This window comes from Pinus tabuliformis, chromosome Q, assembly GCF_031772625.1.
Source record: "Pinus tabuliformis cultivar Carrire ecotype Pingquan chromosome Q, CPIR1, whole genome shotgun sequence".
NCBI classification, from domain to species: Eukaryota; Viridiplantae; Streptophyta; class Pinopsida; order Pinales; family Pinaceae; genus Pinus; species Pinus tabuliformis.
The window spans coordinates 45,243,416-45,264,325 of record NC_142296.1 but is presented as its reverse complement, the minus strand read 5'-3'; the positions used below and the strand labels follow the sequence as shown (position 1 = coordinate 45,264,325).

At 37.7% G+C, this 20,910-nt stretch overlaps 1 protein-coding gene across 7 annotated transcripts in view; it reads right to left on the bottom strand.

Annotated features, from left to right (window-relative positions):
• Positions 1-20,910, bottom strand: part of LOC149218221 (transcription initiation factor TFIID subunit 12b-like) — a 156,530-nt gene that overhangs the window by 110,856 nt on the left and 24,764 nt on the right. For 6 of the 7 annotated variants that reach the window (XR_016249139.1, XR_016249141.1, XR_016249140.1 and 3 more), the window contains exons 4-5: positions 13,048-13,581; positions 12,544-12,618 (exon numbers count right to left, since the gene is read on the bottom strand). Coding sequence is in view for 1 of the 7 variants with exons in the window: in XM_089383851.1 (XP_089239977.1) it covers positions 12,544-12,618; positions 13,048-13,581 (609 nt within the window). In the remaining 6 variants the exon portion in view is untranslated. The remainder of the gene's footprint in view (positions 1-12,543; positions 12,619-13,047; positions 13,582-20,910) is intronic. The other variant, XR_016249142.1, reaches the window with a different exon arrangement.

The following is a 20,910-nucleotide window of genomic DNA, read 5'->3' as shown; positions in this document are numbered from 1 at the left end:
CTGTTTGTTTTGTTTCTTTTCTTGCCTTCAGCGGCATTTATATTTACATAAATCTTGTAACTTATTTCCACTTGCTTGGAACTGGAAGGCACGTAAAACAAAACTGTGATGCCTGGCCTGTGTAAGAAAATAAAAAGCTACAGCCTAGTAGCCTACAGCAGTACACTATTTTGAATCACTTTTGTATGGCCTGTGTAAGAAAATTGTTTTGAATCACTTTTCCTTTTTCTAAATTCTAACTAATGAAAATGTAATTTCAAAAAAAATTACAGACATTTCAGACTTCAAGTCTTCACCAGTTTTCAACAATCAGAGGTTCAGAACCTTCAAATTTCAATGGCACCCCCAAAATCAACTGCTATAGCTTGGAATTTTGTACAAAAAGATGGTTTTAATCTTTCATGTCAGCTGTGTGGACATAATTTCACTGGCACTTTAACTAGAGCAGTGGATCACCTTCTTAGTATTAGCAATGGAAGTGGAGGTGGTGTTGAAGCCTGCACTAAGATCACTGATGAACAAAAAGCCACAATGCAGAAAGACCATTCCAATTCACAGATGCAAAAGCAGAAAAGGGTAAATAAGAGGCAGCAAATTAAGAGGGAGATTGCCATGTCTTCCTCCAACACCATTAATTCAGTTTCAAACATTGGTGGATCAAGTTCTAATCAAGCAAAAACAGGTGGAACGAAAACATTAAATCAATTCTGGAAACTTGTTGAGAAACAGGAAGTTGATGATGATGTTGCTGAATATTTTTATGCATGTGCAATTCCCTTTAATGTGGCGAGGAGTCCATATTTTAAAAATGTAATTATAAAGGCCATTGATTTTGGGAAGGGCTATGTTCCTCCGGGATCTGAAGCTTTAAGGACAACTTTGCTAAAGAGAGCAAAAGACAAAGTGATAGGAAAGTTGGCTAATATTAAAGAGTCTTGGAAGCTTACAGGATGCATAATTTTGAGTGATGGTTGGTCAGATTTGTGTCATCGCCCATTGATCAATGTGCTTGTTTATTGTCCTCATGGGGTACTTTTCTTGAAGGCAATAAATGCAATGGATAGAGTGAAGACATCAGAATTTATTTTTGGAATTTTGGATCAAGCGATTCAAGAGGTTGGGGTGGAAAATGTTGTCCATGTTGTTACAGATAATGCATCAAATTGTGTTGGTGCAGGGACGCTGATTATGGAAAAATATAATCAGATTTATTGGACCCCTTGTGCAGCTCATTGCTTGGATTTAATGTTGCATGACTTAGCCAAATTTCCTTGGGTCAATGAAACAATCCGAAGAGCCAAAACAATTTCAAATTTCATCATCAACCATCGTCTCACTTTGAGCATATACAGGAAGAATGCATCAAAAGAGTTGTTGAGGCCTTGTGATACAAGGTTTGCTACTTTTTATATTACTCTGAAAAGAGTTGTTGAGAAAAAAGCAAGCCTAAGAGCTGTGTTTTGCAACACTGAGTGGGAGATATCTACCCTCTCAAAAGAAACTATAGGGAAAAATGTTGAACAAATTGTGCTCAATAATGGCTTTTGGGAAAATGCAAACAAGGTTTTAAAAATTTGTGGCCCAATTGTTAATGTGCTCCGCATGGTTGATGGTGACAAACCTTGTATGGGTTTTGTTTATGAAAGCATTGATCGTTGCAAAGAGAATATTGCAACTGCTTTTAATAATGTAGAAGCTAATTACAAGGAGATATGGGATTTAATTGATCATAGATGGAAGATGATGCATAGTCCATTACATGCAGCAGCATGCTATTTGGACCCTTGATTGTTTGGGTTACCAAGACATAGGGATGAAGAAATCATGAATGGACTTATCCAGTCTATTGAGAAGCTAAATCCAGATCCAGAGATTGCAGGTTTGATCAGAAGTCAGTTGAAGGCATACAGGTTAGAAGAAGGGTTATTTGGAACACAATCAGAAAAGTATGATAGGAGCATAAGTGATCCAGCACTATGGTGAGAATTTTATAATTCAAGGGCACCAGAATTGCAAAATTTTGGAATTCGTATCTTAAGCCAGGGAACAAGTGCATCAGCATGTGAAAGGAATTGGAGTTCCTTTGACCACATTCATTCCAAAAAAAGAAATAGATTGTCATCTGGAAGATTAGAAGATCTTGTTTATGTTCGTAGTAACTTACAGTTGGCATTGAAGAATGTGGCTAAAGAGTCATCCAATTCTTCTACTCCGTGGATCGATCTTGTTCCAAATGCAACAATGGATGATGCGGATTTGTACATTGATAGTGACATAAACACTGACAGGGAATTCACTGATGAATCTGGTGCTGAAGCATCTAGCGGATTCATAACTCATACTGCTCTTGATGACATAGAACTTTTTGATATAACAAGTGGACAACAGGAACATCAAGAATAAAACTTGTGTTCCTGTTTTAGATTTCTAGTTTACTTTTTGCATGAACAATTTTCTAAAACTGCCAAGCTACTTTAAAGTTTAAACTTTTGAGTTTATATATAATTATATTTTGATATATTGAGGAACGAATTGCTCCCATTATTGGCTCACTTCATGGTTTACTGCTCACTGTCATAAACGAAAAGAGGTCTGAAAACATATTAGAGGCTTAAGTTTATTTCCATTGTTTGCTTGCTTCAATCTAACCTGAAAAGGAGTGGTGATTTTAGGACTGTTTTCAGCACTTGGTATTAAAGTTGACTGCTGTCATAAATGATAAAGGTTCTTGGCATCCTTTTGAAGGTTATTTACTATTATTTACTATTATCTCAATCCTTTAGAAAATGCTCAACTTTTTAACAAAACGAAACAGTCTTTTGCATGTGAAATAGAGTTACCTTTATGGCAACTGTTTAGTTTTTTCTGCTTCTGATTTTGCTGCTATGTAGCTATTTCACTGCTTTATTTCTCGTGTCAGCACAAAAGCTTTTTCTTGGGAAATGCACAGTGAGGAAAGCATACATCTGTCAGAGGGTTTTGTATCTTATAATGCAGAGTTTTTCATTGAACTGCCAAAAGAATATCTATTTGTATGTGTTAGTGGATGTGTCATATTTAAACCAATATAAGTGAATTTTTTTGGCCTTTGCTGTCTTGTACTTGTTCACATTTGAGGTGGATAATTTCCTTTGCAAGAGTTTACTTTTGAGTCACATGTTGATAGTCAATTATGTACTACGGGCTTATAGTTCAATACCATGCTTACTTAAGTAGTAGCATGCTCATGATACTTACCCTTGTATTTCATGTGCAGCTAAAATCTAATATGGTATGTGAGAATGATTTTGTCTTAACAATGGTGTTACAGTGTAATATTCTGGAGTTGGCTTCTTAGCCTTCTGAAGTTGCAAACATTTATATCGAGGGCATCTTTTAAGTTTTAGGTATATTACCTTCTAGTGCAAGAAAGTTAAATGTTTAGTTACTAACTGAAGTTGTACAAGGCACAACAATCTATTGTCAAACTCATTGAAAGTGGGTTGATGATCATGTGGCAAACTGCAAACACCTAATGTCAATGCCAAACACAATTGTGATAGAACTGAATCAACCCTACAGGCTGCAGATGACATGTCTGAGTGGAAAATGCTCATATTGTATAATTTGGCCACAACTGCAAATTTAGGAGCATAAGCCCATGCAGCAGATCCAGAAATTTTGAAATGTGAAATAGGATGTTTGCTGCCATACCATTTCTCATATGGAGTCTAGCCTTTGTTCTCTTGCTAAGCCAAAAATTTATTTGAATTTGACTTTAAATTGATTATATATATATATATATATATATATATTTTTTTTCGAATTTCTATATGTCGAATTTTATGTCGAACTTTATCGACAAAATTTTAGTTGCCGAACTTTATTCGAATTTCATGGTCGCCGAACTCGAACTCGAACACGAATCTGGTGATTTAGGATACCATGATCAACTGTAGAATGTTTCGGCCTAAAACCTGCTTGTCCTTTTGCCCTCTTTTCTTTGACTTCCACCCACTTACTGATTCAAGTTTCTACCATGCCGCTGAAGAGCTTTGCAAACAAAGGATTGATCATAATGGTTCTATAGTTGGAAGGATTATTAATGTCTCCACTTTTAAAAAGGGGTATTGCTAGACTGGTTGTCCAATCTCTTGGGAATCCTTGTCGACTAAAGTTGTTGAATATTTCCATGATGTGTGGTGCAAGAATGTTCATTCCCCACTTTAGATATTCTACTTGAAGTTCAACCAAGTCCTTTGCCTTTCCTATTTTCAACTTCTTAATTCTTGTCTCTACTTCCTGTAATGTGAAAAGCTTTGTAGTTGTGTTGATCTTGGGAGGAGGCTCCTCCTCTGATTCTTTCTCATAGAGTTGTCTTGCATAGTCAAACCATTGATTGGTTGTAATATTATTTTCAATTTGCTTCTTCCTTGGTTGAAGTTCCTGCCAAAAAAACTTTGGGTTATTCTTGCCTAGATATATTAACCCTTCTCGCCTTGTTTGCATGAACTCATCTTTCTTCCTTTTTAAAATCTGCTTATATAACTTTACATTCATCTTCTCCTTGCCTGCTTTTATCAAGGTTTTCCTTGCCATTTTGCATTCCTCATCAAACCAAGCATTTACAGGAAAACAATTTGATTCAGATTTCCTATTTTTTGCTCTTTTGCACTTCTCAAGTGCACTCTGAATTATATTTGTTAACTCATGACTATTGAGGCTTTGGGAACCACTCTTCCCCTTCTAAATTGATCTCTCCAACATTGTTTTGAAGATAGTGCAATTTTCTTGTGTTAGAAGAATTTTGCCCCTTGATATCGATTGTCGAGAACATTGGGTTTTCCTCCTATGCTGCCTTTCTTCTAACCAAGATAGCTTTATATAAATTGGGTTATGGTCTGATTTTAAGTCCCACATATGCTCTCCAACCTTAACTTCATCTATCCTTTCTATCAGGCTTTGTGAACAAATAACGTAGTCAACCACACTTGCCCCATTGTATGTGTTGCAAGTGAACTTCCCAGACCTTTTCCATTTATCTAGACCATTGCAGATAATTAAGTTGAAAGCACCACACAACGTGAGCAACTCCTCTCCAAAATGATTGCTAACTTTGTCATCTTCTGAACATCTCAACCATTGGGGATTCTCCTCTTCAATGAGCTAGATAGGATTGTGATCCTCTTTGCAACAAAACATACTAGCTTGTTGATTTGTTGTTCTAGCATTGAAATCTCCCACTAAAAGAACTTCTCCCTGCTGAGAATATACAGCAATCTCTTGCTTTAAAACCGCATATGGGTCTTTGCTATCTATTCCCTTATTTTTGTAAGTTTTTGAGACTTGAGATGCAAAATAGCATGCTGCAATTCTTCTGTGGTTCTCATTCTATGTTATTCTGAACCATAAATATTGTTTATTTGTATCTTCTTTCACAAATTGTATGTGGCCTACTTTTTCTTTCGCTAAAACCATTATTCCTCCATACCCTTTGCCATTTTCTATTGCCTTGTTTCAAACTACTAATTTCAAATAACCATCAAACATAGGAGTTTTACAACCATCATGTTCATGAGTTTCTGTGAGACAAATTATGTCTCTACCTTCTGCAATAGGCCCTATCCCAATTCCCCCCTCCAAGGGTACCCTCTAAAGTTCCAACAAACTAGACTTAGGTAGCCCTGGGTAGAATTTGATTGCTACGCGGCTTGGCACACAAAACTCAAATTTGAGTCTTCACCCATTTTCATCCATGTTGTCCTGTTGTTTTCCTCCATATTATAGAATTAATTGTTTTTTATTTACTGTCAAATTGTTGCCTTGCTTTGTCACGAGGCCCAAACATTGCAATAACTACTTTACCATTGTACAACCGTGCTCTTTTCCCTTCATTTCTTGCTACTCTAATTTTCTCCACTTCTCCTCTTCTCCCCTCTTGTTGTTTGCTAGTTAGATCTTCATCTAAATAGAAGTGTGAGCCTTTCAAGAGTTTCTTTTTGCTTAAGAAATAGTGTTTGTCTTGCACACTTGTTGTGATGACTTTTATGGGTCGAGGCCTCTCTTCACATATTTTTCCCACCCTTCTTGCTTGACAAATTTTCCCTTTCTAATGAAATTTCTCTTTCAAAAAGTCTCTTGTCAAATTGAGAGTGCTTTCATTCTTTCCACGGTCTCTTATTCCTCGTATAATATAGTTTGTTTCCCTATCTTTTCTATCTTTGCGTTAGTTATGAATAAACATATAGGAAATAATGTAAAATAATGTAAATGATAATAATCATATTTAATGATTAGTTAATTAGTAATTAGGTTGAAGAGTCATGTCTAAATGAGACATGACTCTCCATGAAGAGACACCTGCCTCTCATTCTCATTGTACCAATCATTATTATTCACACATTTAATATATAATATTTGTATGCTCATGGATATCTTTATATTCCAAGTCTTCTGGAGTAAAAAGGTGGGTTTATAAATGAAATAAAAGTAATACAATATTATTACTTCCAGGTTATAAGATTATTACTTCCGGGAGACATAATTAATCCATATAAAGGAAGAAGTTGAATATAAGGGAGATTACAAGGGTATTAAAAGAAAATTAAAAACTATAACTTATAATTTAAGTCATCCAAGAAAAAGAAAAGGCTGACCTATATAATAATAATAATAAAGAAACAAAACAAAACAAAAACGATTATTGAAGTTATAAAAAGATTATAAGAAAGCAACAAATTATAAAAGGGAAAAAGTATTTAATATTCAAAAACCAAAATGGAGCCTAATACATAAATGAAAGCCAAAGGATTCCCAAAAACCTTAGCCAGAGACAGTAAAGCGCTATTTAACATTAAAGGAACTCTCAGGAAAAGATGTTATTATTTCTATTTCTCAATATACAAATTATATAACACCTAAAATCGCAAACCAATTAGTGATCCTGGAGTCAAATATAACTGAAAAATTAGACTTTTTTGGCAATAAAAAATATGACATAGCCAATTTACAGTTAAACATTGAAGATTATACATTTGTATCGCAATTCTCAGTTCACACCCTATGGAACAATCAAGGTGACATTATTTTGGGATCACCCTGGATGGAAATAGTGGAATCTGTCATTTTAAATACGAAGAAAAAGTTTCTAACATTTTCTTACAAGAAGAAGAAAATAACACTCCAAGATGTTACACTGAAACCAAATTCTGTAACGCCAGAATAAATATCAGATATTTCAAAAGTAATTTCTCAAGAAGGTAAAAGAGTATTACAAAATATGCAAAATGAAATTGACAAAATCACTGTTGATAGAAATGAAGAAGATTTGCGACTTAAGGATAATAGTGAAAAATTACTAACACAAATTAAGAAGCTTAAAAAGGACAAAAAATCATTAACAGACAAGTTAGAGCAACTTAATCAAGAAGTATCAAAGTCTCTAGACATAACAGTCCAGGTTGAAGATAAGGGAATTAATACCGAACCAGTCAATAGAAGAGCTCAAGAAGAGGATCAATCAGTGGAAGGAAAAACACATTCACATGTTACAATCCAGACGATGAAAATTCCAAACAAAGATTATGTACCTAACTCAAAAACAGTAGTACCAGAAGGAAATCAAAAAAAATTCCACACACCTAATAAGCGCAAGTCAAACCAAAAAGGTTCCCTATCGACATCTGAATCATGAAAGTAGACAACTCAACCAAGCTACGTATAGGGACTCTTCAGAACAGAAACAACAAACTGATGGTCCAGAGACTAATGGCATAACCTCAATCCAGTCCTTTGATGACAAGTCGTTACAAAATTTCAGTGATCAGAATATTCCACAAAAGATTAATCTAGGATGGTCTGATCCCTTCTCAGTGCGACAGTTTTGTTTGTCACTTAGAAGATCATATCAACTTGTATCGACAAAGATGATTGTTCCGAGACAGAAAGACATTCGAAACCGAAAAAGAGATCAAGCCTTTTTCATTAACAAGCTTTGAAGACAAAGCTTTTTGAGGAGGACGGCAATGTTATGAATAAATATATAGGAAATAATGTAAAGGATAATAATCATAAATAATGATTAGTTAATTAGTAATTAGGTTGAAGAGTCATGTCTAAATGATACATGACTCCCCATGAAGAGACACATGCTTGGTATATAAGCAAGCCTCTCATTCTCATTGTATCAATCATTATTATTCACACATTTAATATATCATATTTGTATCCTCATGGATATCTTTATATTCCAAGTCTTTTGGAGTAATTAATCTAAAGAAGGAACTTTGTTCGATTCAGTGTTCTCTTTCTTGTGCTCTCTGAGCACTTACATCTCCTTTTTCCTCCATCCTTTTGAAACCATTAGCGTCCTCGACTCTGGTTTTGATTTCCTTTGGAATGTTTATCCTCTTGATCTCTTTTGCCTTTTTTTGGAAATGACTACCTGCTGAGATATTTGTGTACCCACCTAAATTGCTTTAGAGATTATCACTTCCTTGTTTGTTGCCATTGATTCTTTCATGGTTTGCCATGTTGTCTTCATGTTTTTCCATTCTTGTTTTCCTGTCACCAAAGTCTCTTGTAGCATTGTTACTTGCTCTTTTAGAATCCTATTACCTTCCATTAAAGAACAATTTGCAAGTGTAATTTCTGAAATTTTGTGGTCCCTTTCCTATTCTTTGGCTTCCAAAATTCCAACCTTGCTTTAGCTTTCATCAGTTCCTGGACATAGAGATTTGACGACCAATTAAGAGGTGTAGATGTGGGACTGTAAACAGTTGACTCTTCTTTCTTTTTACTGCTCTTATTTTTGCTGTTCTTATTTGTTTTCCTTTTTGGGGACTGTTTCTTTCTTCTTTGTTCCCATTTAAAGCGAGCAAGTCTACGCTTTAAAATGCCCCGATATTGTTTTGCGTTTACCCAAATCCACTTCCCTGTTTTGTTTGCTGAAGCAATTTTGACTTGGCCTAAGTGATTTGTTTCCACAAAATCTGAGATTTCCTTGCCATTGTTTTCCATTTTGGGATGAGGCCCCTTGTAAAACCCTAGCTTTCAAATGACCACCTAAGTTTTCGATTGACCAAATGTAAACTGATACAGTAGATCGAATATACTAGTGTTTGTAGAACTCACCTTAGTGTACAGTAGGTATATGTTTGCCCAGAAATCAGCTCTTGCCCACTGAAATCAGTTCTTGCAGTTGCCCACTGATACAGCTGTATATGCCGCACTCCAGAGAAAAATCGATGAAAACTCCCACCGTGCAACACAGAATGAGAAGAAGAATGTCTCAGAACAAATACACGCGCAGAGAGAAGCAGAAGCAAAGGCATATAGAAAAGCAGAATCGTGCCCTGTGCTACATTAAACAGTAAACAGCAAACCCTGTTTACACCTGTGCCCTGTGTGAGAAGCTGTGTGTTTCGTGTTTCCTATGCGAGGAGCTGCGTAACCTGTGCGAGGAGAGCCGTCCCGCTGAAACAAACTTGAGATTTATTTAGTAGAATCCCAATATAGGCAATCATTTGATGATATGCAAGTATTTGTTATAGAGTGTTTTTTTTGGACTCTAGAGACATCTAGAGCCTCTTTCTTGACGTATTTTTGGTTCAGAGATGGATTGCACTCAGAGCTATTTTAGTTATATGCACCCTTACTAGCTATATATATAAGAAACTTTGCATATTTATGTATAATGGTTTGGATTCATATGGATACACATGAATATTTTTTCTGTATATTTATATATTTTTTGTTTGACCATTTTTTTCTGGTTCCAATCCAGTTACCATTTTTGGGATCGACCAATTAAGTGATCAGTCTGGTCTTGATAACACTGCTTGTAACAGTTTGGTTGATGCCCTGTATAACAGTTGTTGCAGGGTTCAGCACACCCACTTAACAGCACAAGGAACATCACCATAACAAGGGATGCAGGATAGATGATATTTGTGACTAGTATCGATGTTGTTTCCCACTTTATTGTATTGATGTTTGTGGATGTTTATAGCTCGGACAAGTGCTTCTGCATATGCTAGGTGTCAAGCATGCAAAAGATGTCCAAACTCCTCTTTAAGAACTCACTCGTGAGGAATAAGTAATCAATATAATTACTTCATAAATCTAACTGAGGAAAAGCACATTAATTAAATTAATTGATTAATGTTGGCTATTGGGCTAAGTTTCTAAGGATAAATAATATAATTATTTAAGTGAATTAGATCAAATCTCTAATGTTCATCTAAGAGGGTTATGAATTAGTCCTAGCCACTATCACTTTGGAGATTGGGGATTAGGAAATTAAGTCGATGAAATTATAAAAGAAGCCTACGGGAAAGGACAGAGACACATCATTTGAGAGAGTGATTTTCTCAAGAGAGTGAGTTGAAGAGAAGAGAAAGGTGCGCAGCGAGGTGATTTCGGGAGAAGGAAGAGGGAGAGAGAGGGTCGATATTTGGAGCACATCGAAATCTGTGAGCAACTGAGATTTCCAGCTAGGCATGTGCAGGGGTAAAAGAAATTTTTGCTCCAGCGTGCAAGGAGCCATACAAAGCAAGAAAGAGGAGGCCGATTTGCAAGTAGAGAAGCCAAAATTTTACAAGATCAAGAATCTCCAGTGGTCTGAATTCTTCAGGAGGCTGTAATTACCAGGGGGGCGAAAATCAGGTTCCATTGTTCTGTTTTTTCTGTGTATCCTCTGTGGGTCGATTTCCTTGTTGAAGGAGGCCCTATTTTTACTGAGTTAATTAAAAGTCAAGGAGAATTTGTTGAACAGAAGTTTCTGCTGCTTCTGTGGCTGATTTTCTGTTTTCTTTCCGCTCCAAATTTATTTGTGAAGTTAAAATACCGGTGTCTTTATTTTCAACAGTTTCAGAAAAGATTTTCCTGGGTGAAATAATTTATAGGTACAAAATAATCGTTGATAAAAATAGATCAGACCTGGAATCGAAATTAACATTTTGATGACAGTTTTGCCACAATCAATTGTAATAGGCCTTGTGCGTGTGTTCGTTCCACTTAATTTTGAAATAATTTATGCACTCCCTTAGGAAACTAAAGATGATTAAGTTGATAATCCGGGTCATGTCTGGACATTAATCTAAATTAATTGTTTCTTTTCAAATGTCATATTTTAAACCGTGTATGCAAGCTGAAAATCTCTTGACCAGGTTATTGATCTGTACCCTAGATGGTTTATCAATGCTTAGAAAATTTAATTTTAACCATAACCTAAGTAGCCAGGGAGTGTGGGTGTAAGTGTGTTTCTACAAGTTTTGAAATCCAGGTGCAGTGTGTGTGTGGGAGTGTGGGTGTAAGTGTGTTTCTACAAGTTTTGAAATCCAGGTGCAGTGTGTGTGTGTGTGTGTGTGTGTAATCAATATGGAAAATAAAAGATCAAGAAAAGTATTTACAGTTAAAATGGAAAATAATATGAAAACATATTTTTAATTAAAGTCAGTTTTGCGGGCTGGTGGTCCCCAAAGATGTCACAGCATCATAGCAGATCCATGTTATGGGGGTCAACAACCACTGTAACAGCTTGGTTAATGTCCCGTATAACAGTTGTTATCGATTTCGACACACCCCTGGAACAGAACTTGGCACATCCCCATAACAGTGGATGCACATCAAAATCTCTTTGACACATGTAGGGTAGTGTCCCACATCAGGCTGTGTTGCATCATCCCACAACCGTTTGCAGAACAGACAGACCCAGTGAAGGTGCATGTACCTCAGCAGTAGGTGTGCACAGCCTGGCTACACTAGGTGTAACTTAAATGTCTGCTGGTGCATTTGTTTGCACCTTCTAACTCTACAAACTTTTAAAACTTTCAGCAAGGTTATATATCTATAATGTTGCACATAATTTTAGTTCAAAGTTAAATATTTTGGGGTTTCAAACCTCCCTGAACTGTTTTGGCCAATGAACTTATCAACCTTCAGGGAATTGGTTATGAATGCATGCTAAATTCTTCTACATGATCCTTCTACAGAGTATTACCAATTTTTGGAAAAATGGTATTGACAGATAGAACCATACCATTATAAATGTTAAGTTGCAAGCTTTGGGAGAGGCCAAACATATTCTAAGAAATTTCAGATAACAAGTCAAAGGCCTCTTAAGGTATTGTTACTTTCACGAAAGACAGTGCAATGGAACATAAAAGAACTCAATATGTAACCAACAACAATTTCTTCAAAAGCACATATTTTCAACAATAATGACCAGAGTAACTTTGAAATGCAAGTTGTACAATTTTTTGAGAACTGTATATGAGCCATAGCATCTTTTGAAGAAGTACAAAGAAACAAATAAAGCATAACAGGCATTACAAAATCATTTTGGAACACACAAATAATTAAGAAAATGTGGATGCCAGACAAAGAAAAGATCAGAAAATTTACCAAAGCACTGATATTATACTTCGAAAATTCCCCAAAATACAGATGAGGCCTACTTCATTTTTAGCATAGCTTTTTTCAAAGATTTCACAAAACCTAAAGTTTTAAAGAGCATATAGATATTTTACATAAATAGATAAACAAAATGCAACTAGCTCTTACTTTATCAACGAAATCTTCTGCTACCTCTATAAGAATATCTTCAACTTCAGAATCTAGCTTTTCACTAGGGTCAATCTGCATCCAAAAAAAGGGAACTTAATCATTCAAAAATCAAGTGATTACAGTTCATGATAAAACATTTGAAAAGAATACTCCCCATAATAATTGTAGTTCAGGAGTTCGTTCAATTACTTCTATAATGCAAACGTTAAAACCAATACATAAAAAACTTGAAGAAAAGTATATAAATAGTTTAGTACAGATAGAAAAACAGAAAAGAATATTTTTTTCCTAGATGGTATTTGTCTACTTTTTCTATCAGCATGCAAACCTCTGTACATGCTACATTGAACAAATCATTATTCAAACGTCTGTGCATGCTACATTGAGCAGAATCATTGTTTAAACCTATGTACATGCTACATTGAACAGAATCATTATTCCATCAATAAGGCATGCTAGCTTGCTGCCCATTAGTATTACAATATGATGTCAGTAATGAACCTGGGCAACTAACTCTCGGATGCTTCTCTTGCCAAGGATCCGACTACTTGTTTCAATCGCTTGATCATGACTTCCAGCTGGGATTGTATTTCCTGATGCCAGCATACCAGAAGGTTGGGCTGCTGCTGATGTAGGGGTCTTTTGAGTTGTCATCCCTGGTGTTCGGGGCATCTGTTGTTGCTGTTGCACACTGTGCAAAGGCTGTGGTACACGTTGATGTTGATATTGTTGAGAATGCTGCTCCTGCAACTGATGGGGTTGCTGCTGTGGTGCCATGGGAAGTGACTGCTGCTGTGTTTGAGTATGCTGTGACCTCTGTGGCAGGCCTTGCTGCTTAAGATGTGATGGATAGGAGGGTGAAGTTAAAGGCATACCAGATGAGTGCAGTTGTTTTCCTTGAGTTGACATCCATTGTTGCTGATGGGAAAGTGCACTTGAGGGCGCACCGGACTGTCCACCTTGGGAAATACCAGACAATTGAGAGTTCATTGACCCCATTGATGGCATTCTCTGCAAGTTTTGCGCATGCATCTTCTGCAAAAAAAAAACAGAAAATCTGATTTGAAAGTGATTTCATGATTCAATAAATGCATAAAAAGCCAGTATAATTATTCGATGACCAAAACCATTTTGTCATAATTAAGTAGATCAGAAATTGCTTCAGACAGAAGGATGCATTTAATAGGCTGGGTGATAATTTTGTCCACTTCTCATGAATTTTACTACAATTATTATCAATCAGCGATTTAAGTCAAACAGACGACAGATGAGATAAGATAATTTTATTAATGTACAACCAATAACCACAATAGTAAGTCAACGGACTTACGGGATGTTGTTTTTTTTGTATAGCACCTGGAGGTATTCCCGCATGCCAAGAAGCATCCTAAATTGGCCTAGGAAAATTATGGAAGTTAAAATATAATTGGATTTCAAGTAGGTTCAAAACGGACAAGTCGGCCCCACCACGAAAGGGTGTGTCCCTTGGGGTAAATCCATCCATTCGACTTGTATATATACACATGATGTGACACTTCATTTGATCACTCACTCATTATCATCTCTTCTATAGAAAACACTCGTGGGAGCAGAAAAAGGATGTAGTGACTAAAGTTTGGACTTGGTTTTTGGCACAGATTTCTAAGCATTTTATTGTAAATCTTGCTGAAGAAGAATTTTTCCTAGAAGGAGAGTTGCTGGGTTTCCTCCCAAGTTTGGGTTTCCCAGGGAAAATTTGTTGTCTCTATTGTGCATGGCTGTCTCTTTTTTATCTTACTTCGAGATTTTCTGTGTCTAATTGCTTAATGATAGAAAGTACTCATCAGATCAGAAGATCAGTTTCTACTGTGTATTATTGTAGAAAAATCAACATGCTATTAGAGCCTTCTTGAAAAGAGCAACCATTGAAGACAATGTGGATGGACTCACTTGTGCAAGAAGAACAACCCTAAGAGAAGGACAAAATTCTTCTGTGGTTTGATCAAGGCTATAACAGCCTGTCCAAGAGCCTGAGGTAATAGAAGAAGGCTGGCCAAGTTGGGCCAGAAGTCTGTTAAGACAGAGCAAGTGTTATGTATAAAATATATATAACTATAGTAAAAATCAGTGAAACATGAATCTCAGATCACTCGCGATTAATCGCGAGTCAAACTCTACTCTTCCCTCAAACGATCCGATTCATCTTTGGGCGAGTCAAACTCATGTTGACTGAGTTTGACTCGTGGTCAACACGATTTTGACTTGCAACTCATTGATTAATTGTGATTTAAGCGACTCAGGCGATTTTCAGCCCTCAACTCGGCGAGCAAGGGTTTTAACTTTTAGGGTTCCCACATTTTTCATTGCATGGTTTAGTTGGGCTAAAAATTAAACGTTGGTCCATAACTCTCTTCTCACTGCTCAGGCTTGCAAATCATACACGAAGAAGGTAATAGAGGCATGGTTTCAGTTTCAGTTTACGCTACGTAATAGAGTCGTAGTGTAATAGAGGCATAGTGTGCAATGTGCTCCAGTGTTAGCTTCAGCGCATGCTTTGTCATAGATTCCAGTACCAAACCATTATCGTATCATTTCAGCAGTCAAGACTCAGTACTTTGGATCATGTTTGGACTCGTGACATATATGAGATACTTATTCATTCATGATATTTTGGACATCTATTGATATTATGCATTGTTTGGACATGAATTTATTGAATATCAATGAATTTTTTTTTTATTTTTTTTTAATTCAATATGTGTATATCTTTATTTATTGAATTCACCGATTTTTTCCTCATTTTTTCCCGATCCGATTAAAACTCTTCGCTCTTTTGCCTCGCCGATTTATTGCCGATTCCGAGTCTGGTAACATTGGTAAAAATAATTTAAACAAAGTCTTTCAGTAGAAATCACATGAGAGAATTTTTTGGCCGACACATTTCGAACCAACAAGTGTGGTTCATCATCAGGACCAGATGAAGAGGCAAACCATGGCAAAGGCTTAAATAAAGAGCACTGTAGAGACATAATTTCAAGTAACGGCTATATTTGAACAATTTTGTTTAAATTATAATCTTAATTTATCAATATATTAAAAACAAATATTATTAAGTAACCGCTATATTAAACAGCTAGTTTTTGAAAAATATTCAAATAATGATATTATTTAATTAATTTATTAAAAATATTAATAGGTAACGGCTATATTAAATGGCTAGTTTTTGAAAAATAATATTTAAATTTAATTTATTAAAACCAAATATTACTAGTTCTTGAAAAATAATTTTTAAATAATAATATTTAAACAAAATTGTTCAAATATAGCCATTACTTGAAATTATGTCTCTACATTGCTCTCTATTTAAGCCTTTGCCATGGTCTACCTCTTCATCTGGTCCTGATGATGAACCATACTTGTTGGTTCGAAACACATCGGCCAAAAAATTCTCTCATGTGATTTCTACCGAAAGACTTTGTTTAATTCATTATGGATCACAGAAGCTTGAATACAGAAAGTAAAAATAATATAAATAATAATAGACATAAACAATGATTAATTAGCTAATAATTAGTAGGGAATAGGCAAACATGGTCGTTTGTGTAAGGGTACTTACCTGACTATATATACAGGACCCTCACTCTCAATTGTATCATCATTCTTATTCATACATTTTAATATATATTCTTGTATCTCAATGGAGATCTACATATTCCAAGTCTTCTGAGGTATTTAACCTAAAGAACAAACTTTGTTCATTTCATTTGGTATCAGAGCAGTTCGATCCTCTGGCCGCTCCACACCTGCACAAAGCCACGCTGTCTAATCCGGGTCTTTCGCCATCCAAATTCGTCAATTTTGTTTCCGTTGAAGCGTTTTGCTACAAGATTTTGGAGGTTCTCCATTTTTGCTATCAAGCTTGGCCATTTAAAGAAAAAAATTAATATTTCCAATACTAATTTAAAAAAATATATTATAAATACCTTATTAATAAAAAACAAAAAATAAAAAACTAAAGAAAAAGACAAATAAGACTATTGAAAAACATTATTGAGAGAATTCAAAGAAATTACAACATATCGGTTAACTGCTGCACGGCACTCTGCTACCCTCGGCCTCCATCCGATCCGCAGCCCTCGCTAGGTCAGTGAGCCCGCCCTCTGTTGGCCCGTCCTGCGACCCGCTGGTGAGCCTCCTGCCTGCTGCGGCCTGTCTGCATGGACCGTCCAGCAGTGTATCAGAGGTATTCTTAGAACTTATGACCATGGAGGGGATGGGAACCCATGCGCCTCATCCGCCTCCTCCGCCATCCTCTTCTTCTGAGGCTTTTAACAGGCTTCTGGCAGGACTGCCAAAGAAGAAAAACACTGAAGCAGCGAAGTTTGTCAAGAGGTTGGACGATATACCGGTGATCTCCCTCCCTCCAGAAACCCCGATCCAGGTTGCTTTGTCACTGGCTGAAAGGGCTCTCATCGGCCAATTCACCGGGCTATGGCCGTCTCCAAAAACCACAGAAAGCTGGGTTAACAGAAATTGGGCTCCTCTGATCAAAGAAAGCGTCGCCTCTTACTTTTTGGGGAGAGGTTATTTCCTCTTCGAGTTCACCTCAAAAGAAGATAAAGACTTGATCTTCCGAAATGGCCCCTACTTCATGGGTCCCCAGGGTCTTTATCTGAACAAATGGACCCCGGACTTCGATCTGGCAGTAGATGTGCCCAAAGCAGTCCCGGTGTGGGTCAGACTCCCAAATCTCCCAGTGCACTGCTGGAACTGGGATTCGCTGAAACACATTGGAAATGCCCTGGGAAAATTCATAGACCGTGCGAATAACAAGGATCAATACGACTGTGCCAGGATATGTGTAGAAGTAGATCTGGAGGTGGGACTACCAGAGGCCATCACAATAAAGGTCGGAAACTGGACACACATGCAGAAATTGGACTATGAGCAGCTGCCCTTCAAATGTCGGAAATGTCATGTTTACGGCCACTTCGCCAGAGGATGCCCATCTAATAAAGAGACTGAGCAGGGAAAAGAGGATGGATGGAACCAAGTCAAGCGAAACAAAAATTATCCCAAGAACCAGAAGCAAGGAGGCCCCAATGGCAAAGGAACCCAGCAAACCACTACTCAGCAGATCATCTCCAAACCCATCTCTGAAAACAAGTTTGATCCCCTGAGCACGCAACCAGAGAGCACACAAGAGGGCGAGACTCAAAAGAAGACAGAAGCAACACAGGAGACCGAAGCTCAACCCACAAGCAAAGGTACTCCCTCAATCTCAATCTCTCTCAAAGGAACAGGTGCTGAAGATCCAAAAGGCATGACTATAGAAGATGAAGAAGAAGAGCAGGAAACGGAAGAATCAGAAGAGGAAGGAGAAATAGGAGAGTCCCACACCCCGATAAGAAGATCAGCAAGAGGCCGGAAAACCGATAGGGAAAAAAGGGAGCAGGAGACTTACAAAGAAAAACTTCATGGCAGTCAACCAACCTTGGAGAAAATGCTAGCATCAAAGCCGAAGATATTGAAAAACCCACCCCAAGGCTCCAAGGGAGCCCACCAGAAGCATAAATAATGAAGGTCATCTCCTGGAACTGCAGAGGGATGGGGAGCAAAACTAAAGAAGAAGCCATCAGAAGTCTAATCAGGACAGAAACCCCAGATCTACTTCTAGTCCAGGAGACAAAGCTGGAAGACATTGTCTTCCTTCAAACAAGCAAGAATCTCTGGAGCAAAAGCGAAGCAAGAGCTATCTCCGCCCGAGGTGCCTCAGGAGGGATAGGTACTCTTTGGAATGCAAACAAATTTACAGTTTTATTCGAGGCCAGGAACAGCCATTGGTTGATGCTGAAAATGCAGAACCTGGATACTAAGGAAAAGTTTTGCCTTTTCAATGTTTACTCTCCAGTCAACACTCTATAAGACTTCAAGCAGATTTGACAGATCTGGAAAACATAATAATTGCTGGCGATCTCAACCTTACCCTTCATCCATCAAAAAAAAGGGAGGCAGCATAGTTCGAGATCCAACAAGAGAATGGGTGGAGGACATAGTGTAAGACTGGGATTTGCTGGACATCAAGCCCTCTTCAGGTAAGTACTCTTGGTCTAACAAAAGAGTGGGCCCTAGACACATTGCTGCTAGATTAGATAGATTTATCATTCAAAGTTCCTATCTGCTGCTAGGATTAGAGCCCAGAATGCATATTCTTGCCAACAGCATCTCTGATCATAAGCCCATAAAGCTAGATCTTTTAGCTCACCATGATCTGGGTCCCATTCCATTTAGATTCAGCCCCCTTTGGGTAAAGGAGCCTGATTTCATGCAAACTGTCAAGGAATGCTGGAACCAACCAGTTAAAGGATCGTCGTTCTATATTTGGGAGGAAAAACTCAGAAGGGTGAAAGGAGCTCTAAAAAGATGGGCCAAAACGTTGTCCAATCCGGCCACAATAAGGAAAACCACTAAAGCAGCTCTTGTTGCCCATCAAAATGATATGGAAAACGCAGTGCCCACAAAGGATTCTCTAGAACAAGAAAGTCTGCTTCAACAGCAATATCACAAAGCCTGCTTAGCTGAAGAAGAGTATTGGAGAATGAAATCTCGAAACCTCTGGCTTAAAGCAGGGGATAGGAACACTGCTTATTTTCATAAACAAGCCCAGGCAAGGAAATGCTTCAACACTATCTCAGAGATTAAAGAAGAGGGAGATATCCATAAGGATTTTGATCACATAAAGAGGGCAGCGTTTACACATTTCCAAAAATTATATAGTGAAGACAAGGACCCAAGCCACTACCCGGAGCTGTTAGAAAATATACCCTCTGTAATTTCTCAGCGAAGAAATGAATTTCTGGAGGCCAAAGTCACTAAAGATGAGGTGAAAAAGGCTCTCTTCGATATGGACCCGGATAAGGCCCCTGGACCGGATGGTTTCTCTGCTAGATTCCTCCAAGCTTGCTGGCCGATTATTGAAAAAGATCTACTCAAAATGGTTCAAAAATCCCAAAATACTCAGAAAATCGGAGGCAGCACTAATTCTGCGTTTTTAGCGCTCATACCCAAGGAAAAAGGTGCCAATAACTTCACCAGATTTCGGCCGATCTCTCTATGTAATACAGGGTACAAACTGATCACCAAAGTAATTGCAAACAGATTAAAGTTTATCCTCCCCAAAATAATTCCAGAGAATCAAGGAGGCTTCATTCATGGAAGGCAGATTGTGGACAACTTTCTACTGGTCCAGGAGGCAATACACTCAAGTCTACAGCGAAAAGAGCGAGGTATGGTGATCAAACTTGATTTAGCAAATGCTTTTGATCGAGTCAATCACAGTTTTCTTGCAAATGTTATGTGCAAATTTGGTTTTGGAGCAAGCTTCATCAATTGGATCTGGGCATGCATCTCAGAGCCATGGATAGCTCCTCTTGTCAATGGAAGAGCCACAAACTTCTTTAAAGCCTCGAGAGGACTCAGGCAGGGGTGCCCTCTATCCCCCCTGCTCTTTGTCATTCAGGCCTCACCCCTCAGCTTCCTGCTAGATAAAAAGTTGCATGAACAAGAAATTAATGGTTTGCGCATTGCAAGAGGGACCAAAAATATTAACCATGCTTTGTTTGCGGATGACACTCTGCTGCTAGGTCCCGCATCTATTCCCTCTGCCACAAAGTTTAAAGAACCTGAATGAGTTTAGTGAAGCTGCAGGCAGTGTTTTTAACAAGAGCAAATGCCATATTTACAGTTGGAACACTTCGCCTAGGCTGTTATCTGCCATCTCCAGATGTTTGGGCTTTGAAGCTTCCTCCACCTGGTCTTCCTTTAAATACCTGGGCCTCCCTTTATCTCATAAGAGATCATCTAGCAAAGATTGGCTCCCTTAGTTAGAAAAGTTCAAGGCAAAGATTCAAGCCTGGGGATACTCTTGGCTGAATGCTGCAGGCAAAACAGTCCTAATAAAATCTGTCCTCAACAACTTGCCTCTATTCCAATTCTCAGGACTCCTCGCTCCGACAACCATCCTAAGCAAAATGGAGGAATACATAAGGAGGTTCTTCTGGAAGGGAGGGAAACAAAATGAAAAAAAGATCCCTCTTGTCAGCTGGGATATCATCTCCAAGCCGCTATGGGAAGGTGGCCTAAATTTCAAGAATCTTCGTCAGCAAAACGTGGCAATGGCTGCAAAAATCATTTGGAGGATCATCGCCCCCAATCCTGGCTGGGCCCAAAAGGCGCTCTGGAAAAAATATTTCAAAGGTCCAAGAGCCAGATGCTTAGATAATGTGATAAGCCGGCCAAATTCGACATTCCTCAAAATATATGACAGAGCAGCTACACTAATCTCCGCCCACGCCTACTAGATACCAGGCAACGAGAAAAAAATTA